Source organism: Episyrphus balteatus, chromosome 2, assembly GCF_945859705.1.
Source record: "Episyrphus balteatus chromosome 2, idEpiBalt1.1, whole genome shotgun sequence".
Taxonomy (NCBI): Eukaryota; Metazoa; Arthropoda; class Insecta; order Diptera; family Syrphidae; genus Episyrphus; species Episyrphus balteatus.
The window spans coordinates 55,857,138-55,876,866 of record NC_079135.1 but is presented as its reverse complement, the minus strand read 5'-3'; the positions used below and the strand labels follow the sequence as shown (position 1 = coordinate 55,876,866).

The 19,729-nt window shown below is 33.8% G+C and overlaps 1 protein-coding gene across 16 annotated transcripts in view; it reads left to right on the top strand.

The window, feature by feature from the left end:
* Positions 1-19,729, top strand: part of LOC129910267 (uncharacterized) — a 204,531-nt gene that overhangs the window by 61,832 nt on the left and 122,970 nt on the right. The window contains exons 1-2 of one of the 16 annotated variants that reach the window (XM_055987584.1): positions 10,313-11,457; positions 17,942-18,151. The exons of 14 other annotated variants lie outside the window; for them this stretch is intronic. In XM_055987584.1, coding sequence (XP_055843559.1) covers positions 18,110-18,151 — 42 coding nt within the window. In that variant the 5' untranslated portion in view covers positions 10,313-11,457; positions 17,942-18,109. Of the gene's footprint in view, positions 1-10,312; positions 11,462-17,941; positions 18,152-19,729 lie in introns of those variants that run through there. One more of the 16 variants, XM_055987585.1, reaches the window with a different exon arrangement.

Here is a 19,729-nt window from a genome sequence, read left to right as displayed (position 1 = left end):
ATCCCTTTTAGCTCTCCCTCTTCAACACGTTTTCGTATTATCTCTTAAATCGGGTATATTTCCAAACATATGGAAAAGCGCATATATTACTACATTTTAGTGAAATGTTGTTCAAACGTGGGTCGTTACATTTCGCCCAGAATCCAGAATAAAGCAAAAGTGAAATTTAATTTTTCCGGGTGAAATCTTGATCACGTGAAAGCCACGATATGGCTTTATAACTATGCACTTTCAATTTTCATGTCCTCATGTTAAAGGATGCCATGTGTTGGATATAAAAATAAATATATTACTTCTTCGTCCAGAAGAACAGAGAATTTTGTTTGAAGATATTGAAGATGTTTTTATTTTATAGGAAACAAAACTGAGAAACTTCTTATTTAAAACAGTCAATTTTATCTAATCTTTTTAAGAAACAGGAATGATTTCCATGTCAGAAGTTTAAGTTTTAATAGAAAGTTTTCCCAGTTTCTTTTTTGGCAACAAAAAAAGCATTAAATCATGAAAAAGCATAAAATCATCACGTACTGAAAACTTCAAAAATTATTTTGGTCATTTTTAGTTGTGTTTGGTCATTTTTATTCACAACCTTGGTTTATTTTGAAGTGGCAACCGTGATTAGAACCCGTATCCTCCCATTGTATCTGCTTGCGTACAGCTTTATAAACATATTAGTTACTTAAAAAAAAAAATTCAAAATATTTTTTGTATTCCTTTGGGAGTAAATGGGTTAAGTACTAAGCAGAAAATAAATATTCTCAATCCTTATAAGTTATAACGGTTTAAGTTTCTTTTTTAATTTCCTACGTTTGGAAAAAATATCAAAATCGGAGTTATTCCGAGAAAATTAAATGTCATTTTTGAGTTTATTAAGATACTCAGTTTCAATTTTTTTTTTATACATAGAACAAAATACACAAAATGCATTAATTGCGTTCTTATATAAAACATTCTCTTGAGCACCATTGATAGGTACTCCTATATACTGAGTACATTTAAGAAATATTAAAACTCAGAGCCTTTTTTTAAATTATTTTGAAAAAAGTAGACATTTTGTTAAAAAAAATATTTCAATTTTTAAATTCAAAACTTCTGTTTTTGTAATAATTTATACTCGGTAAATGATGATATAGTCTACTTAATAAACCGGAGATCCAGAAAAAAAAGAACAAACTTTTTATTGCTGAATATGATTCCTTGGTATAAAAGTATACTTCAGCCAAAAATGCTACTAAATCCATTTTTGAGAAAACGGTAACACTGGTCAGTTTTCAGTTTTTTTTGATTTAACTCGAAAACCAAGCTTAACTTTCAAAGGACACTTTTCGTAGGAAATTAAATTTTCTATCAAGTTAAGGTGGTACAAAAATCTTAAAAATTAGTTTTGACCAAAATTCTAACCTGAAATCAATGAAATGAAAAGTTAAAAAATTGAGAATTTTATTTTTTTTTTACTAAATCAAGGGGCATTTTGTGTATGAACCCGGTACGTCCAAACTTTGTCCTAAAAAATATAGTCGAGGTGATTTTTATTTAGTTTTATTAAAAAAGTGGTCAAAAATATTTAAAAGATAAAATGAGGAACCAGATTTAATTTTACTTTTAAGTAGATGCTATTTTTGGGAGTACCAAAAACAAAATTCCAATACAAAAATTTATAAATACCTATATTAAGATTTTAAAATGTTTGTATTAAGTTTGCTGCTCGTATCACATTTTTCTTGATACCTCAGAACATTTTAAGATAAGAAGTAGCTGGTGGGTATGTAAGAAAGGTGTTAACGATTTAAAGTCATGAGTACTATAACATTAGGAACAACAACAAAAAAAACCTCAGTTGCTCTAGTCAAGCCCGAGTATCTTTTCTTGCTATTATTTTTTTTCTGGAAGATCTTAGATTACGCTTCAATTGTTTTTGTTTCGTTTATCGATTTGTTTTTAATGTTTCCAAAATATGTGTCACCATGTTGTCCTAACTTTTTTCTCATTTCAAGTCTAATGTTAACCTAACATGAGTCATGACTGATTATTAGAGTGACCGCAACTCCCATAAAAAAAATTTTTTGTCGAATTTTTTTCGGGGGAACCCCATAAAATGTTCCGCCTTTGCAGATTTTTAGATAGCCAAAATTTCAGCTCGATTGGATAACTCTAAATGGTGCCGACACTCGCTCAAAGTATCAAAAATCTCTGTTTTTTCACTGTTTTCGAAGAAAATTAGCTCTAGCTCCCAAACAAATCGGGTTATTTTCACTTTTTATATATTAAATTAAAGGTAGTGTTGTTACACATAATTCAAATGCTTAATTTGTTTAGTTTTACTAAAAACGAAAAATATTGTCATCAATTTAAATTTTCAGTACTTACCTCAAAAAGAGCTGAAGTGCAAACTCGATTTAAAATTAAATTTTTTTTTAACTGTTTTATTCTGCGGATTGGGATAGAAGGGATGTTTCTCTATCTCTGGGCCCTCAGGTAGCAAAAGTATGAGGTATAGTCGTGGGGTGAAAGAGCTTTTAACAATGCAACTTTCTATGTTATTGGATCGATGTAAGGCATCTGATAGAAATGCTTCTCGCATAATTATAGCTACAATAGAAGCACTAGGGCAAAATCTAATTGACTTTGTAGTTTCAAAATCAAACTTACATTCAACAAGAAAAAACTTTTGCTTGGTTTAATGCCCCAAGAGCTTATCTGGCTCCTAAACAAGATCTTGATCTTTTGCATAATTGCATTGAATACCGCAAGATAGACAAAGATATTTCAGAGAAGGCTCTTGCTAAATTCTCAAACCATTTATGGTATTTGAGTTCAGAGCTGGCAGGTCTGGCGTTCTTTGACCTAACTTTACGAGATGGCGAAAAATTAGAAACGGCCAACATAATTTTGAAAACCAGTGAAACGTAAACCAACAGAATAGTAAATCCAAAGCTACAGACACATGAAGATGAACAATTTGTCACAGCAGGGTTAAAAAATATTGTGAACAAAAAAAACATTGAACATGAAAAGAAACATTGAATTGAAAGCCGATTGAAAATAGACACAAGTTTTCTCAAAGAACCTCCAAATCTTTGGCCCGAAAACCCGCATTTTAAAGAAGGCTTTAAAAAAGTGCAATAACTTAAAGTCGTAAATGACATGACAGAAAGAGGAGTCAAATTAATAACCGATTTTAATAACCTTTTTAAGTAAAGATGAGGAACAAAAACAATATTGTAATGTTTTATTCCGGGTTCACAATAAAACTTATTTCGTTTATTTCCACTTATATTTCCGTTCAAATAAGAACACACTTTATTTCAACTCAATTTACTTTTATTATTCGCTCAAACAAACACACTTTTAAATCACTTTATTTACTACTAACAATTCGCAACACTTTATTTCACTTTGTACTGTACTCCTTCACTTTCAAGATTAAACTGTATCCGGTCGGTGTCCACGCTGCCCTTTTATACCTGAAATTCGGAATTCGAGAATGTCTTCGAAGGTTCTCGTCTTTGCTTCTCGAAGCTTCCTTTCCAAGAGGGGGCGCTTCATACTTCCAGTCCAGTGGGATATTTTGGGATATTCAGCAGTCGAGGGAATTTCCGTTCACATTTCTACCTTTGCAGTAGCAGGTAGTGTGTTCAGACTTTCATCTTAAAAGTAGTTCGGTAATTCATCGTTACATTGCCCCCCTCTTAGGATTGTTCGTCCCGAACAACTCCATTGCTTCTTTCACCATTATAACGATGTAAACGGTCACAATGAACTACCTTTAATTTGCCTCTTACCCCTCTCTGTATACGGTAAACCACGTCGTTGATTCTGGTTATTACTGTGTAAGGGCCTTCCCAGTTTTGTTGTAGCTTCGGTGATAGTCCCTTTTGTCGGTGGGGATTGTAAAACCACACAAGTTCTCCTTCTTGAAACCCTGTTGCTGTCGCTCGTGCGTCATATCTTGTTTTCATCCTGTCACTAGATGATTTTATATTTGTCCTTGTCCGTTGGTGAATGTCAGCCAGTGTTTCTTTCAGGTTTTCTACGTACTCATCCATTTCATGAGGCTCGTTTGGAACACATCCGAATTTTATCTCACTTGGCAGGCGTATTGTTGAGCCAAATAGGACTTCCGATGGTGTATGTCCAGTAGAACTATGTATTGCACTTCTATAAGCCATCAAGAATAATGGAATATGTCGATCCCAGTCTCGTTGATTATCATTGACTACTTTTGACAGGTGTTCCTTAAGTGTCCTGTTAAATCGCTCAACCATCCCATCAGATTGTGGATGAAGCGGTGTTGTTCTCGTCTTCTTGATGCCAAGGAGTGAGCAAACCTCTTGAAAGATCTTGGATTCGAAGTTCCTTCCTTGGTCGGAATGAAGTTCCAAGGGTACTCCGAACCTGCTCACCCAATGAAAGACAATCTTATCCACAACTGTTTTGGTTTCCTGGTTTGGGATGGCAAATGCCTCAGGCCACTTGCTGAAGTAGTCCATCACTACAAGGATGTACCGGTTTCCGTTGTTGGTTTCGGGAAAAGGACCTGCTACGTCTATTGCAATTCTCTCAAAAGGTGCGCCCACATTGTACTGCTGCATCTTGCTTTGGATTTTCCTAGCTGGTCCTTTGCTAGCGGCACAAGTATCACATTTTCGGCACCACTTTTCAACGTCTTCTCTCATACGTAACCAGTAAAATTGCTGTCGTACCTTTTCCAGCGTCTTGTTGATACCTAAATGGCCTCCAGAAGTTCCCTCGTGCATCTCTCGGAGAACATCATTAACCTTTGACTGAGGTACGACTAGCTGCATTACATAAGATTTACCATCTGCGGATTCCCACTTACGCCTGAGTAACCCTTCTTGCACATGAAGTGAGTCCCATTGTGCCCAATATGCTTTGAGATTGGGGCTTCGGTCGGAGATTTCGGCCCATTCTGGTTTCTCTTCATGTTCCTTCCATGCAAGGATGTGTTCGATGTCCGAATCTTCCTGTTGGGCCATCCTGAGTTCTTCATTACTCCAGCCGCAAATGGGATCAGCTCTCGTTCTTCTTACAGCGACAACTTCCTTTTCCTCTAGCCGTGTGCAATGCTTGCAGTCTTGCTTGCACGGGCGCCGAGATAATGCGTCTGCATTTGAATGCAGCTTTCCTCTTCGATGTTGAATTTGACATTGATACGTCTGAAGTATCTCGATCCATCTTGCTACTTGACCCTCTGGATTTTTGAAGTTCAAAAGCCAATTTAGTGCACCATGATCTGTACGAAGAAGGAACTTCTGTCCATAGATGTACTTATGGAAGTGCTTTGTTGCCAATACCAGAGCAAGAAGTTCCCTTCTGGTCACGCAATAATTTCTTTCTTGTTTCGAGAGTACCTTGCTGAAATAGGCAACGACCTTTTCTTCTCCGTCGTGAACTTGCGATAAAACAGCACCAACTCCAACATTACTTGCATCTGCGTCAATGATGAATTGTTTGCCTGGAGTCGGATAGGCCAGCACAGGAGCTTCACATAACCGCAGCTTCAGTTCCTGAAAGCTTTTCTCACACTCACCTGACCATTTAAAGGGTTTACCCTTCTCCGTAAGTTGGTGCAAGCTTTTGGCGATTCTCGCAAAATCCTTCACAAATCGTCGATAGTACGTTGCCAGACCGAGGAAACTCCGAAGTTGATGCTTGTCCTGAGGGGTTGGCCAGTTCTTCACAGCGTCAACTTTTTCAGGATCAGTCTTCACTCCTTGGGATGAGATGATATGCCCCAAATATTTAACCTCGGTCTTGAAAAGTGCACATTTGTTTGGATTCAACTTAAGATGTGCTTCTCGTAGCCGTTGGAATACAGCCTTTAGGTTTTCACAATGGTCATCAAATGTTTTCCCGTAAACGATGAGATCATCCAAATAGACTAGGCAAGATTTCCAGGTTAATCCATTTAAGACGCACTCCATTAAGCGCTCAAAAGTAGCTGGGGCATTACATAGCCCAAACGGCATGACATTGAACTGCCACAGACCATTTCCTGTGGAGAAAGCCGTCTTTTCCCGATCTTCTGGATGGATTTCTACCTGCCAGTAGCCACTCTTCAAATCCAAAGTCGAAAACCATTGTGCTCCTTCCATTGCATCTAGAGTATCGCTGATTCTTGGCAGTGGGTAGCTGTCTTTCTTCGTCACATCATTCAGCCTGCGGTAGTCGACACAAAATCGAGTGCTTCCATCCTTCTTTTTGACGAGAACTACCGGTGATGCCCAAGGGCTTTTGGAATTTTCGATCAGCCCATCTTTCTTCATTGTCGATATCATTTCTTCAACTTCACCTTGTTTGGCCAAGGGGAGACGTCTTGCTGGTTGACGAATCGGCCTAGCATCTCCTGTATCGATTCGATGCTGCACCAGTTGTGTTCGGCCGTATTGCCCGCTGGGTGAAGAGAAGATATCAGCATATTCATGAAGAAGCCTTCCAGCAACATTAAGCTGATGTTGACTCAAGTTGTCTGATTTGAGAATTTGAGTCTTTAGTTTCTCAGAGTTCATAGTCATCTGTGTGTCCATCTCGTTGATCTTAGTTATTGCGGACACAGATTCACATTGCCCAACAACTTCTCCTTTCTTAAGCTTGATTGGGTACGGTTTGATGTTAAGTATCCGTACAGGTACCATGTTGTTCTTTGGTGCCACAAGAGTCTTCCCGATGATGATGTTTTCGGAACTCTGCTCAACTTCTGGTTCGACCATGAGGTATCGATGGTTTCCACAGTTCCCCTTTAACTTCGTCCACACAAAAACTTCTGAAGAAGGAGGCAGGCACATGTCTTCTTTGATGACAGTTCTAATTGTTGTTGAGTTTTCGCTGCCATAGACCATTGGGATCTCCACATTTCTGTATTTCAGGACTTGATTACCGATATCCAAAATGATTCCATGCTCCTTCATAAAGTCGATTCCAATGATGCACTCGTCACATATATCTGCCACCAAAAACACATGCGAAAACTCTAGTTCTGCCATACGGATCGTAAGACGAACTTCACCGTACACCCTTGCTGCTTCTCCTGTGGCGGTCTTCAGACGGTAGCTGTTGGTGTTATGTAGCCACGTCATCTTCACCAAGTCTCTTCGTACAATAGAGGCAGTGGCACCGGTGTCAATTGTAGCCACGTGTTGGTTATTATTTATGGTTGCCTCTACTGTCAGACTTTTGTTGTCTCGTTTAGTCTGTGAGACTTGAATTGTGGTTCTGGGGCCATCGATACCAGAAACCAGCTTCTGCCCCTCGAAGTTGGTTCTTACTCGTTTCCCGAATGGGAATCAAGTTGAGGATGAGTGTTGGTTGTATCGCTTACCTGTTGTTGGGCAATATTCCTGTTTCCACAGTGCTGGCAAGCATTTCTTCTTGGTGGCAATCTGCACTGCCGCTGGAGATGTCCTGTCTTGTTACAGTTCCAGCATCGAGCAGCTCCGTCTCGCTGGTTTCTTTGGAATGCGAGTTTTTGACAAGAGCATTCCTCCACTGTAACTTCTCTTACCCGATGAACGCCTTGAGAAGCCTGTTCTGCTGCTTCCATAGTGAGTGCAAACGCTAATGCTTCAGGAAGGGAACGTTTTCCAGCTGTTCGAATTGCTCGCTGAAGATTTATATCAGATACAGCACGTACAAAGGCTTCTGTCGCAAACTGATTGATAATGTCGTCTCCTGCTGTCGGATATGCCAGATGAGCTAACCTTTCAATATCTGCTTGGAGTTGTTGCAGAGTTTCTCCTCTTTTCTGGACTCTTGTATTGAGTTGGACGCGGAAGACTTCCTGCATATGGCCATCTCCAAAGCGTTTTTCAATGACCTGGACAAGAGCGTCAAAGTTACCATTCTTTTCTGGTGGTAAAGTTTGTAACAACTCAGCAGCAGGACCTCTAAGAGCAAGAGTCAGCGCTATACATTTGTCTTCGTCATCCCAGCCATTTGTTGTGGCAGCTGCCTCAAACTGTTTCTTGTAGATCGACCAAGAACTTTGTCCATCAAAGGTTGGTGGATGCATTTCCTTCTTCTTTGAATACTCACCAGAACTTTCTCGGGCCTTAATTTTTCGAACCTTGTCCAACTCTTTAGTAATGTCTTGGAATTTCTCTTCGAACTTTGTGTCCATTGCCAACAGCTTTTCTTTGTTTTCTTCAACACGCTCGTCAAGAGCAGTGAACTTCTTCTCGAAATCACCAAGCTTTCCCTCTAAAAGATTTTTCTGTTCTTCTAGAAGATTCTTTTGCTCATCGCGATGTTCTTCTAGATGTTTCTCCATTTTTTCGAGAAGATTCTGTTGTTCACTCTTTTGCTCTGTTCGTTGTTGTTCCATTTGTTCTCTTTGTTCATCAAATTTTGCAAGGAGAACAGCCATCATGGATGACATATCGGAACTAGTACTTACTCGTTCTTCTATCATTTCAACTTCGAATTGAAATGTATCCAAATCTTCGCTTTTCTGGGTTAAATAATCTTGCAGGCGAATAATGAGGTCATTTTTCGATCCAGCAGTAGGAAGACCTCGTTTAGTTAATTCCGCCTTCAGCTCAGTCAAACTTAACTGATTTAATGTCTTACCCATTTTAACTTTTTAAAATGCGAGCACTTTTACTTATTTCAAAATGTTTTACACTTTGTTTATTGTTAAAACACACGCGCACTTTTTATTTTATTCGCGAAATTATCTGATTCGCACAAATAAATAAGTTTTATTCCACTTTTCTGACACCAATGTAATGTTTTATTCCGGGTTCACAATAAAACTTATTTCGTTTATTTCCACTTATATTTCCGTTCAAATAAGAACACACTTTATTTCAACTCAATTTACTTTTATTATTCGCTCAAACAAACACACTTTTAAATCACTTTATTTACTACTAACAATTCGCAACACTTTATTTCACTTTGTACTGTACTCCTTCACTTTCAAGATTAAACTGTATCCGGTCGGTGTCCACGCTGCCCTTTTATACCTGAAATTCGGAATTCGAGAATGTCTTCGAAGGTTCTCGTCTTTGCTTCTCGAAGCTTCCTTTCCAAGAGGGGGCGCTTCATACTTCCAGTCCAGTGGGATATTTTGGGATATTCAGCAGTCGAGGGAATTTCTTATGGATGCGTTCAGAGGGAAGTTTCTTAATTACTAAAGGTCCGTTCACATTTCTACCTTTGCAGTAGCAGGTAGTGTGTTCAGACTTTCATCTTAAAAGTAGTTCGGTAATTCATCGTTACAATATGTACTTCAAGTAGTCAGTGAGGGCCGAAAATTGTATCCTGATGCTTCCAAAACTACTTTGTGAATCTCTTGATTAAATTTTTTTAGTATTTACTTCAATAATTATGTATAAGAAATGTAACACGATGTTATTTTTTTTGTTTTTTAGGCCTATGTGAATTGCGTAAAAAAGTTAACATAGTGTAAAATTTTTGACACTATTGAGGTGAATAAAAAAATTTCAGCTGTTAAAAATTTATTGGGCTCTGGGACCTGGTTAAATTTGAGTTAAATTTTTTTTGCAGATGGTTTTGTTTTGTATTTTTTTTATTAAAAAGGAGTTTCATAGCAGAAAAGAAGCAGAGAAAAATATTAAACAATAAGCCATACAGCTGAAATTTTTTTGTTCACCTCAATAGTGTCAAAAATTTTACACGGTGTTAACTATTTAACGCAATTCACACACAGCCTTAGAATTCTGTTAAATGTTTCGTTTTTTTAAATAAAACAGTTTAAAAAAAGTTTCATTTTAAATCGAGTTTGCACTTCAGCTCTTTTTGAGGTAAGTACTGAAAATTTAAATTGATGACAAAATTTTTCTGTTTTAGTAAAACTAAACAAATTTAGCATCTGAATTATGTGTAGCAACACTACCCTTAATTTAATATATAAAAAGTGAAAATAACCCGATCTCTTTGGGAGCTAGAGCTAATTTTCTTCGAAAAACAGTGAAAAAACAGAGATTTTTGATACTTTGGACGAGTGTCGGCACCATTTAAAGTTATCCAATCGAGCTGAAATTTTGGCTATCTAAAAATCTGCAAAGGCGGAACATTTTATGGGGTTCCCCCGACCAAATCGATTTCTTGCGGTCACTCTACTGATTATAAGTGCATGATATGGATTTATATTACATTTAGGTACCTTTCTTAAAAAAAACAAGTCTTTAAATTATTTTAATTAAGAAGAAACCCGACTTGAGCACCCTATTTAATATTCAAGATCGATTGCCAATACATATTTTGCTTGTACGTACGCATCATTGTTTTTTTTTTTTTTTTATTTTGCTATTTATTCTGCATCAGCATTGCTTTTGTACTCTCTTTTTCTCACACTGCTAGCTAGCTCCTCTGTGGCACCAATTGCGGTGATCATAATAAAAGACATTGAACATTTAAATGTATTTGTGTGAGACTGCGCTTTCCGCCTCATCTGCCCCCTAATCGGACAAAAACAACAATAATAATACACCAAAGAAATAAGAGCGAAAAACTATCTACTTGCGGTTAAAGGCAGGGCTGGATTTGTTAGTAAATATGTGAGATGGGGAGTTCACATGTGCTCCAAACTTCTGATATAATTGACAACTAATCACTGTAGAGATAGTCATATGATAAGTCATGGACAGTCCATCGGAATATTTCATCAAGAGAAGCAATACAAAAAAAAAACAACAATAATCCCAAAAAAGTGTCGCTTCCCAAAAGAAAAACATTAAAATAAAATGTACTCAGAATGAATTTAGTACCAATCGAACTTTTGTGATAACTTTTTTCATGATGGGTTGTCCTATGATGATATGCTGTGATAAGTTGGGTTGACCCTCTTGAAACGATATCGTCTTACAAGACAAGTTCAATTTTACTTGATTGAGACCCCTGATCTTTGTATTCTAATAATTGTCTGCCATAACGGTAATATTAATTCAAATTGAAATATTTATGGGGTTTCATGCTAAATATAAAGAATATCATACTATGGAAAAATATCGCGTACAGAAATAAAATGCAACTTTAATGGATTTTGAGCAAAATGCCAATACAAAATCGATTCAGTTTTAAACTCTTGTCTTGGCCAAATATTATATTCCCAACCTATTTCAGCCCTGGGTTGGGGCCGTGGGCGCTCGTTGGCGTCACGTCATTGTCGTTTTCTTTCCAACTCTCCGGTCGCTTTCTTTCACGTTCGCGTTTTGTGTTCTCCAATCTTCATGGAATGCCTGTCTCTCTTACAGATACGAATACATCGAGAGACGGAGAAGACTGCTTCGTATGGAAAAGTATCTAAAGAAAAAAAAAAAATGTTAACTTCCATATTGAGTCTTCCAATTTTGTTAGATCAGTCGCCAACTGGCATTTAGATCGTTTTAAACGCCGAACGTTTTTTGTTTTCTATACAGATACGTGTAGATCGTAATATTGTTTTGAAAGAACGAAGTGCGCTATCTATTAAACGTAGGTTGTCTATTTTTCTTTCTGTCTCCTTGTATTCTCGATCGAATGTGAAATTTGTAATTAATTGTGCGCGATCCCATAAGAAGTTTTGTGCGTTTTGTTTACTTTTGAAAATCACTGGGAAGACTAAGAAAACAAAAAAAAAATATTTTCTAGTACGAAGACGTGGTGGTGCAAGCCTCGTGACCTACCGCTGCCACACACCTTCTTTTGTTTAACGCACCACATTTCGCTTCAATTTTTGTTTATATTTGCACGTGTAGTTGTTATTTGTTGTTTTTTTTAAAGAACCTCAAATTCTGTTAAGAAGTGAGGAATTCAAAGTAATTATAGCCAGTTAATGACAGCTTTTATTTCACCACTTTGTTGGAAGCCTTATAGATTGTTAGTGTATACAAAGTTCAAAAATGATTTTTAACTTTTGATCTTTGTTTGTTTTTGTCACTTTATTTTTGTCCATATGAGTGTGTTGCGTGTACGTTTGTGTATTTGTTTCATTTGCAACTGAAAAAAAGTGATTTTATTATAGTTTGTTTTGTTACTGAAATTATTATAATAAATACAAAAAAAAGACAAACAAACAAGCAGAATACAGAAAAATAGAGTGTGGTGAATTACGGTGAAAAAATATCAATTATTGCAATTAATCAAAGTGTGGTATGATATCATAGATTGGATATAGCCCAGGCCGTAGTGGTGGAGGGTACCTATACTAAATGAATATTCCATTAGTTAGGCAATTTGTTTTTGATTGGAATTTTCGTTGTATTGATCACATGGCATTACCAGTGAGTTTAAAGTCCTTCAACGTCTACTTCGTCTTCGCTATACCAAATGAAAACACACTATTGAACTTTTCTATTCGGGGGATGTTCAAATCTGGGAAGTCATGGTTTGGTTAAAATTATTCATTCAATTTGATGACTTCGTCGAGGGTGCTTAAAATAGATTTACTCTTAACGAAAACGACTTGAGAAAGTTTACGCTATAAGATTTTTGGCGGATAAAAGATCGAAGACATTTTCACTTCTACGTATGAAAGCAAAATCGTGGAAATCTACGCTAATGAATGTTTCTATAACTCAGAAACTACTTTCGTTTGGTATTTAAAAACTTTGACTTCAATTTGTAATAATATTAGAAAAGTAATTACCAAAATGTTTACTTTATTAATATTAAGATTAAGAGCTTGCAAAAATGTCAATATTCGCAATTTTAAATTTGCAAAAACCAACAATTTGAAGATAACTAGTTTACCTCCTCTGCGACTACGGCTATGTATTCGGCAATAGCTATTATATAGCTTCCAACAAAAATATCAACCTCAAACTCGTTTCAAAAATGTGCTTCCGTCTCATCGTGGAATTCATAATGAACTTGAGGCAGAAAAAAACTAACTTTTCGTGTGTGCGAATTGTTTGAATTGACATTTTATTTTCTTACTTACAAAAATTAGTATGCCACACAGATGTTTTCAATTGGTTTACATAAACGTAGTTGCATTATGATACCTAACGTTATTGTTTAAAACATTTTTTGATCGACGGGTTTTGTTTATTTAATATCAATCTTCTATTAGGTATAATATGTTTAGTAAACATTGTTTATGCATGGGCGTTGTGTAGTGTTCTAGTGTTCTCACTAGGTCTCTAGTTGAATTGGTTTTCATGTCATATGTCCGCTATTTGGCGTTTGTTTGTTATAAATAAATTAAAAGGGGGTGGGAGGTTTTTTCTGTCCATCGCATCGCAATCTATCTATTGCTTTCCCACCCTTGTGTGTTCATCTATGGAGTGTTATTGTGTCATAGTCGTGGTCGTAGTTGTCTTTGTAGTCATAGTCGTCGTTGTAATAAATTCAAATGAGAGAGTTTTTAATAATTATAAATGTATTTATTTATATTTTTGCTGGTCTATGTGGATGTTCCTATATTATATTCAGACTAAATCGTCTCAAGGTTGAAATAATAATAATTACAAGACAGTGTAAGATGTTTGTAAGTTTGTATTAATTTAGGGAATAGAAATAACATTTAGAATTGGAATGTGGGTACATATGTATTTACACTGTTTGATTACGTATTTTTATTTTTGGAATGAAATGTCAAAGTTATCTTTCATTAAGATAATATTTGTAAACATCTGAAATAAAAAAAAGCTTATCAGCAACCTACATTTACGTAGTTAATTTTGAAGAAATATGAGGTACCTTCTTAGCAGTATCTAACATTATAGGTAACATTTGCTTGTCAGTGACATTATTGCTGTAACTTGCAATAAAGTTATCATAGCGTTAGGGAAAGGGTATTCCAATACAGAGAAAAAAATAAGATTTCTTATAAAAACAAATCATCTGTTGAAATCAAAGTGAACTTCATTTCATTTTTATAAGGATGTTCTTCTTAAAAAAATTAGGTGTATCTGCTAAAAAATCAAAGATTTTTCATTAATGTGATTGCTTATGGAAATTGAAAGATTTAACAAATAAAAAAGGATGATATCCTTAATTTAATTTAATTTCTTTCAATTTTGTTTGGAAATACATTTTGCCTCTGTTGTTGCTAAAATAGCCTTTTTTATAAGTATTTCCGTAGGTATGTAGTATATATCTCCTAAAGGGTTTAATCAATTTTCTTCTAAATTTACCAACTCGTATTTTCAATTAGGTATCTTATAGTGGAGTAACTAAAGCAAATTATTAGGGTTAGGGAACCCGGTCGAACAGCTCTGATTTGATGATTTTCAAACGTCGGTAATTAAAAATACTTTAAAGTCTATAGGTTAAAAATTGGTGATGTTGCCGTATTGTTTTTAAAATTAAAATTAAATTTTTTTTTGAACAAAACCATTTTTTTTGCTAAAATCTAAAAAAAGACAATCTTTCATCGTTTTAGCGATAAATCCAGTTTTGTCCCAAACTGACTTCAAACAAAAAAAAAATATTTTTAACACAACGGAAACACCTACAATATAAATACACCTTTTTAAAAAGCCAGAATCTCATTTCTATCTGTAAAATTTAAATCCACTTAATTTTGAAAGAATGGTCCTCAACTCAGAATTTTGGAAAAGAAAATGTTATTAAAAAATTTTAAACGACTTTTTTTCAAACTTTTCCTTAGTAAAATGTGAATTTATTTTAAGAAAATTTTTTTGGCCATAAATATTATCATAACGAAGAAAAAAAATAATAAAAAATTATTAAAATTGAATCATAAATATTATCAGTTGAATTCCGAAGAGGAAAAGATAAATATATATTACAGTAACAAAAAAATTAAAAATTACTTCAATTTCATGGGTTTTTTTTTTTTATAAAACTTGAATTTTTGCATTGAAATAATTGATTTTCTCAAAAATTTTGGCAAAAAAGAACTTTACATTTTTACTATTTAACTTTCAACAATAAAGGGTAATGACTGAATATGAAATTACTTTATATTTAAATGTTTAACTTAAAACAAAAAATAAGTTAATTTTTTTTTTCAAAACTTCTATTAAAGTTCTTCGAAAATAAAATACTTTATAATTTTTCTCATAAACTGTAACACATATTGACATTTACTTTAATAATTTAAAATCATTATAAATGTGGTCAAAAAAATTTGAAAAATAAATGAATTTTATATTACGAAAAAGTTTTAAAAAGGACATATTAAATTTTTTCAATAATTTTTTTTTTTTTCAAAAATCTGAGTTTAACTACCATTTTTTCAAAAAACCTTTCCTCAATTTCCTTAATTTTAATTTTAAAAATATGAATTAGTTTCTAGCTTTTTAAAAACGTATATTTTTATATTGTAGGTGTTGCCGTTGTGTTCAAATATTTTTTTTTGTGTTTGAAGTCAATTTGTGAGAAAATTGCATTTATTGCCTAAGCGATAAAAGATTGTCCTTCCCTCCCATATAGTTGTTTTCCTTTAATTGCCTAGACAATCTTTTGGCATTAGTAAATGAAAAAAATTTTTTTTGTTCACAAAAATCTTTAATTAAATTTAAAAAAATCAAAACGGCAACAGCGGCAGTTTTTAATCTATAGAATTTAAAGTATTTTTAATTACCGACGTTTGAAAATAAAGATCATTAAAATCAGAGCTGTTCGGCCGGGTTCCCTAATATTGCCATTTTTTGAGCTTTCGTTACTCCAATATTAATCAATTTTAAACATTCAGTCTCTAGTCTATTGTTTTCGTTGATTTTTTTTATGAAAAAGGAATAATTGCGAACCATAGTTGCTTAAAATTTCTGTTAGACTTAAAGGGGAGTTTTTGCGATAAGCCCCAGTTTTTCTGAAGTAAAGCTTGATGTTATTTTGATAATGGTTTTTATCATCATAATTAAAAAAGAAATACAATACAACATTGAATAAGACTAAAACGTTTTAAATTTTTTTAATTAATGAATTAAATACTATATGCGTAGGTACAATGTTTATTAACTTAAAATAATACTTTTGCGGGCGTAAAATTATTGTAGTCTTGCCTCGTATGCAAGTCGATTAACATTATTAAGCATTAATTTCAGAGGAGACAATTTTATTATTTGAAACAAACAAATCATTTAAGCATTAACGGTCCATCTGCACTTATTCGTAATAAGCAGATAACCATAAATTATCTCTTGTACCAATAAATACCGTTATTGATTTATCTGATTAATTTTAAATACCTAAATTATGAATTGTTTTTGTTCAAAGATTATAATGAATTAAATACTAAACCATAATATGGTTACAGTCCCACTGTGTTCCAAAACGATTTAACACCTTACAATACATAATAGTGCTATGATTTGTTTTAAGCAATATATTTTCCTGCTCTAAAAACAAGAACAAATAAGGCTTGAAAGTACTTTGAATTTATGAAAGTTTATTTATAAGTTTTAACGCCCTCATAATTAATTCTGCACTAAGATAATATTTGCTCAACTATCTTATAAGAAAAATATGTAAGAGGTTAATAACAAAATTTCGGATTTAATTTTAATTTAATTTAAGTAATACATTTAAAAAAATTTGTCTTATTCTACATATATTCATACAACCGCACCAAAACTATTTTCACACCCTTCACGTTAAAACGAGTATTTTTGGAAGGGATAGGTACCGATGACCAATATTCTGATATGTTTTGTTTACTTGGAAAAGAATGAAAAAAAAAATTAAAATTATTTCATTTCGGGGCATAAATCACGCCCGTAACGCAACCAAATTGTGTATTGAAACGTTATCAAGTACATATACAATGTATATTACACATATAATTATGTTTGATATTGATTTTGTAGATTACTTAAGTTGAATTTTACTTTAATAATGGGTAAATAATTTATAAAATTATGAGTTAAATTGTCACACCCGTAACAAAAAAAAAAAAAACATTAAAATCGTTTTTAACAAGATTGATTTTTTTAACAAAAATTTTATTTTAATCGATGAACATGTTTTTAAATTAAGTTTTTGAAATATTTCGAAATTCAAAAAATTCTGTTTAAAAGATGTCATGGTGATGGTCTTATATGTACAATATATCAAAGTAAATCATTTGTTTATTTTCTTATTCTTTGTTACTTTCATTTAGTCCCAGCAAATCTTAATTACAAAAAAAAAATAAAAACAATGACGAATCTACGCATTAACTAATTATTTTAAATTTGTTAAATTTGAACAAAAATGAGCGAGCACCTCCACCCATCATCTACGACCTACTTTCCTTTTTTTTTAGTTATTACATCCTTAGAATTCTTTGAAAAAAAAAACAAAGGAAAATTCAATTCAATGCTAATCCAACAAGTAAAAATCTATCTAATCTACGCGAGTGGGCTTCATCCGATATATGCTACAAATGGCATCGACATTCACACTCTGCCTCTGCCTTTGCCACACCAATCAGCGAATAGTTCTTTCTTCTCCGAATTCTCATTGTTATCTCGTTTTTATTTTGTTGGAGTGCGCCTCTAGCACCATCAGTCTTTGACGCATAGTTCTATAGGCTAATAGTGTTTTGGTACTGAGCTGCGGTGGCGTTGGTGGTTATGATCATGATGTTGCAGCGGCTGATGCAGTCAGCCACAGTCCTAGTCTTTTCCCAGTACCAGCTCCATTCTCGCATAGATTTTTTTTGTGGTCAGTTTTTAGTTTGTATCTTACATCTGAATTCACCGTCGTCATCGTCGTATTCTTAACACAAGTCCCCAGAACTTATGGTAGTAACGCGCAAATCGCGTGCGAAAGAGCTGCAGTTGCATTTTTGACGCTTTCGTATGTGCAACATAAAGGCGGCGAAAACGCTTGCAAATTATATTGCCATTGCTACATATATTCGGTCGGGTCGGTTCCGAACGCAAAAATAAAATAAAAATTAATAAACAAGAATGTGTAAGCGGAATGTGGATGATTCGAGTCGGTTGGTTTGCAGAATAGCATCCTGCTAGATACACCTACTATCTATATATGTATACACTTACATCAGTGGTATTATTTTTAGGAATTATTATAAAATCTGTGTTGGTGAGTGAGAGTGCAAATGTTAATGTGGAGATGCAATTGCAAAATTTGCAAAGAATTCTAGATCCTGCATCACAACATATAAATGTACCAATCAACAATTAAAATGCACACCGAGAAGTAAATATTAAAAATAATTGTTTCAGTGATGGAATTACCAAAGGATTATTTATACAGGCTCTATAGAATGGTAAGATAAACTTTCAATATCTTAATAATATTTTTCTATTTGTGAACCATAAAATGATTGTTTTAAGTGTGAGCTAAGAAAACATGGGAATCACAAGTATCTACCTATAGTGCATTGGTTTTCTTGGTTTGCGGTTTATGCCTTTATACGCAGCAGGGTACAATGACTTTTTTATACTTTTTTTTATTCATTATTTAATTGATTGTTATTGAATCATTCCATATACTTCAGTTGCAGTACTTGAGGTTATATATAAATACACACATAAGGCAATATATTTATCTGGGGTAAAATCCGTTGGAATTGCATTTGGCAGAGGAGGGTTCCGAACACCGAAGAAAAGAGACTGTTTAACATAATAATATCTTCGAGCGATTCTGTGGTACCTTTATAAGGAAAATGTATCTGTATGCGTATGCATTTGTGGTTATTTTTTTTTGTGTAGGTATGGGTTGAGTAATCAAATTACTAAAGTACCTACGGTTTTTATTTGCTGTTTAAAATGGGATTCAATTGAATCAGATAAAAGTCATTCAATTGAATCTTTCTTTAAATTTGTTCAATCACAAAAAATTATGAAGTTTTGAAACAAATGTTTAAAATGCCGCGTGCTATATTGTACTTAGTACTGTATAGTACTGCAATGTACTATACTGTACTTAAAGATTACGAACAGTTTTCAGTTCAGAATGCTCAGTTATATTGAATCTGAGAAATAATTTTGTTTCTATTTTGCATGGTACCAAAATTTCATTCAATAGGGTTTTTACTTTGTACTTAAAGTAAAAAAGTGATTGCGGCTATCCCTACATAGTTTCCAACAACAAAACCAAGATTTTGTGCTTAAAAACCTAAAAGTCTACAAACTATTTAGGATATTGCAAAAATGTATTTATCACGATATTGCGTTTTTTGTCAAAAAAGTCAAAAATGTTTATGTACCTGCACATCTAAATTCTTCAGTTGTAGAATCACATTAATGTATACATACACGGAGAAAAAAAGGGCACCTTAAATCTCACCACATTAAAGCAATAGTATGTTTGCTTAAAATAATAAAGAGTAAAAGAAAATAATAAAACATCGCAATATTAAATTAGCAATACAATTAGCAATGTTGTACACTCCTTTTCATAAGAATGGCTATACAACTTTTCAAATGTTCATTGATCGTTTGTCCCCAATAGTGGTACGTGCCCTTATAAGGTTTTATTGTTTTTTGATATAGTAAAAAAAAAGGTTAAGATTATTTCAAAATGGACCATATTTTTCCCACTGGTACTGTTATAAAATGTTTTTGACTAAAAATGAGTTCATATGTGTTCATCAGAATATATACCTAAACCATTCTTATCTTCAATGTTTTTGTGCATTTCGGGAAAATTGCTGAAACCAATAACTGTAGTTTCCTGTAAGTGTAATTTAATACTCACACGGTTAAAAATTCTGTCGTAGTTTCAGAGTCGACCTTGGGAATTGGTCCATTTTCAATAAAAAAAAAGTTTTTAATATTACGATTTTATTATACAGTTTTAAAATAAATTTTGTGTTAATTTTAATTACAAAACAATTAAATGT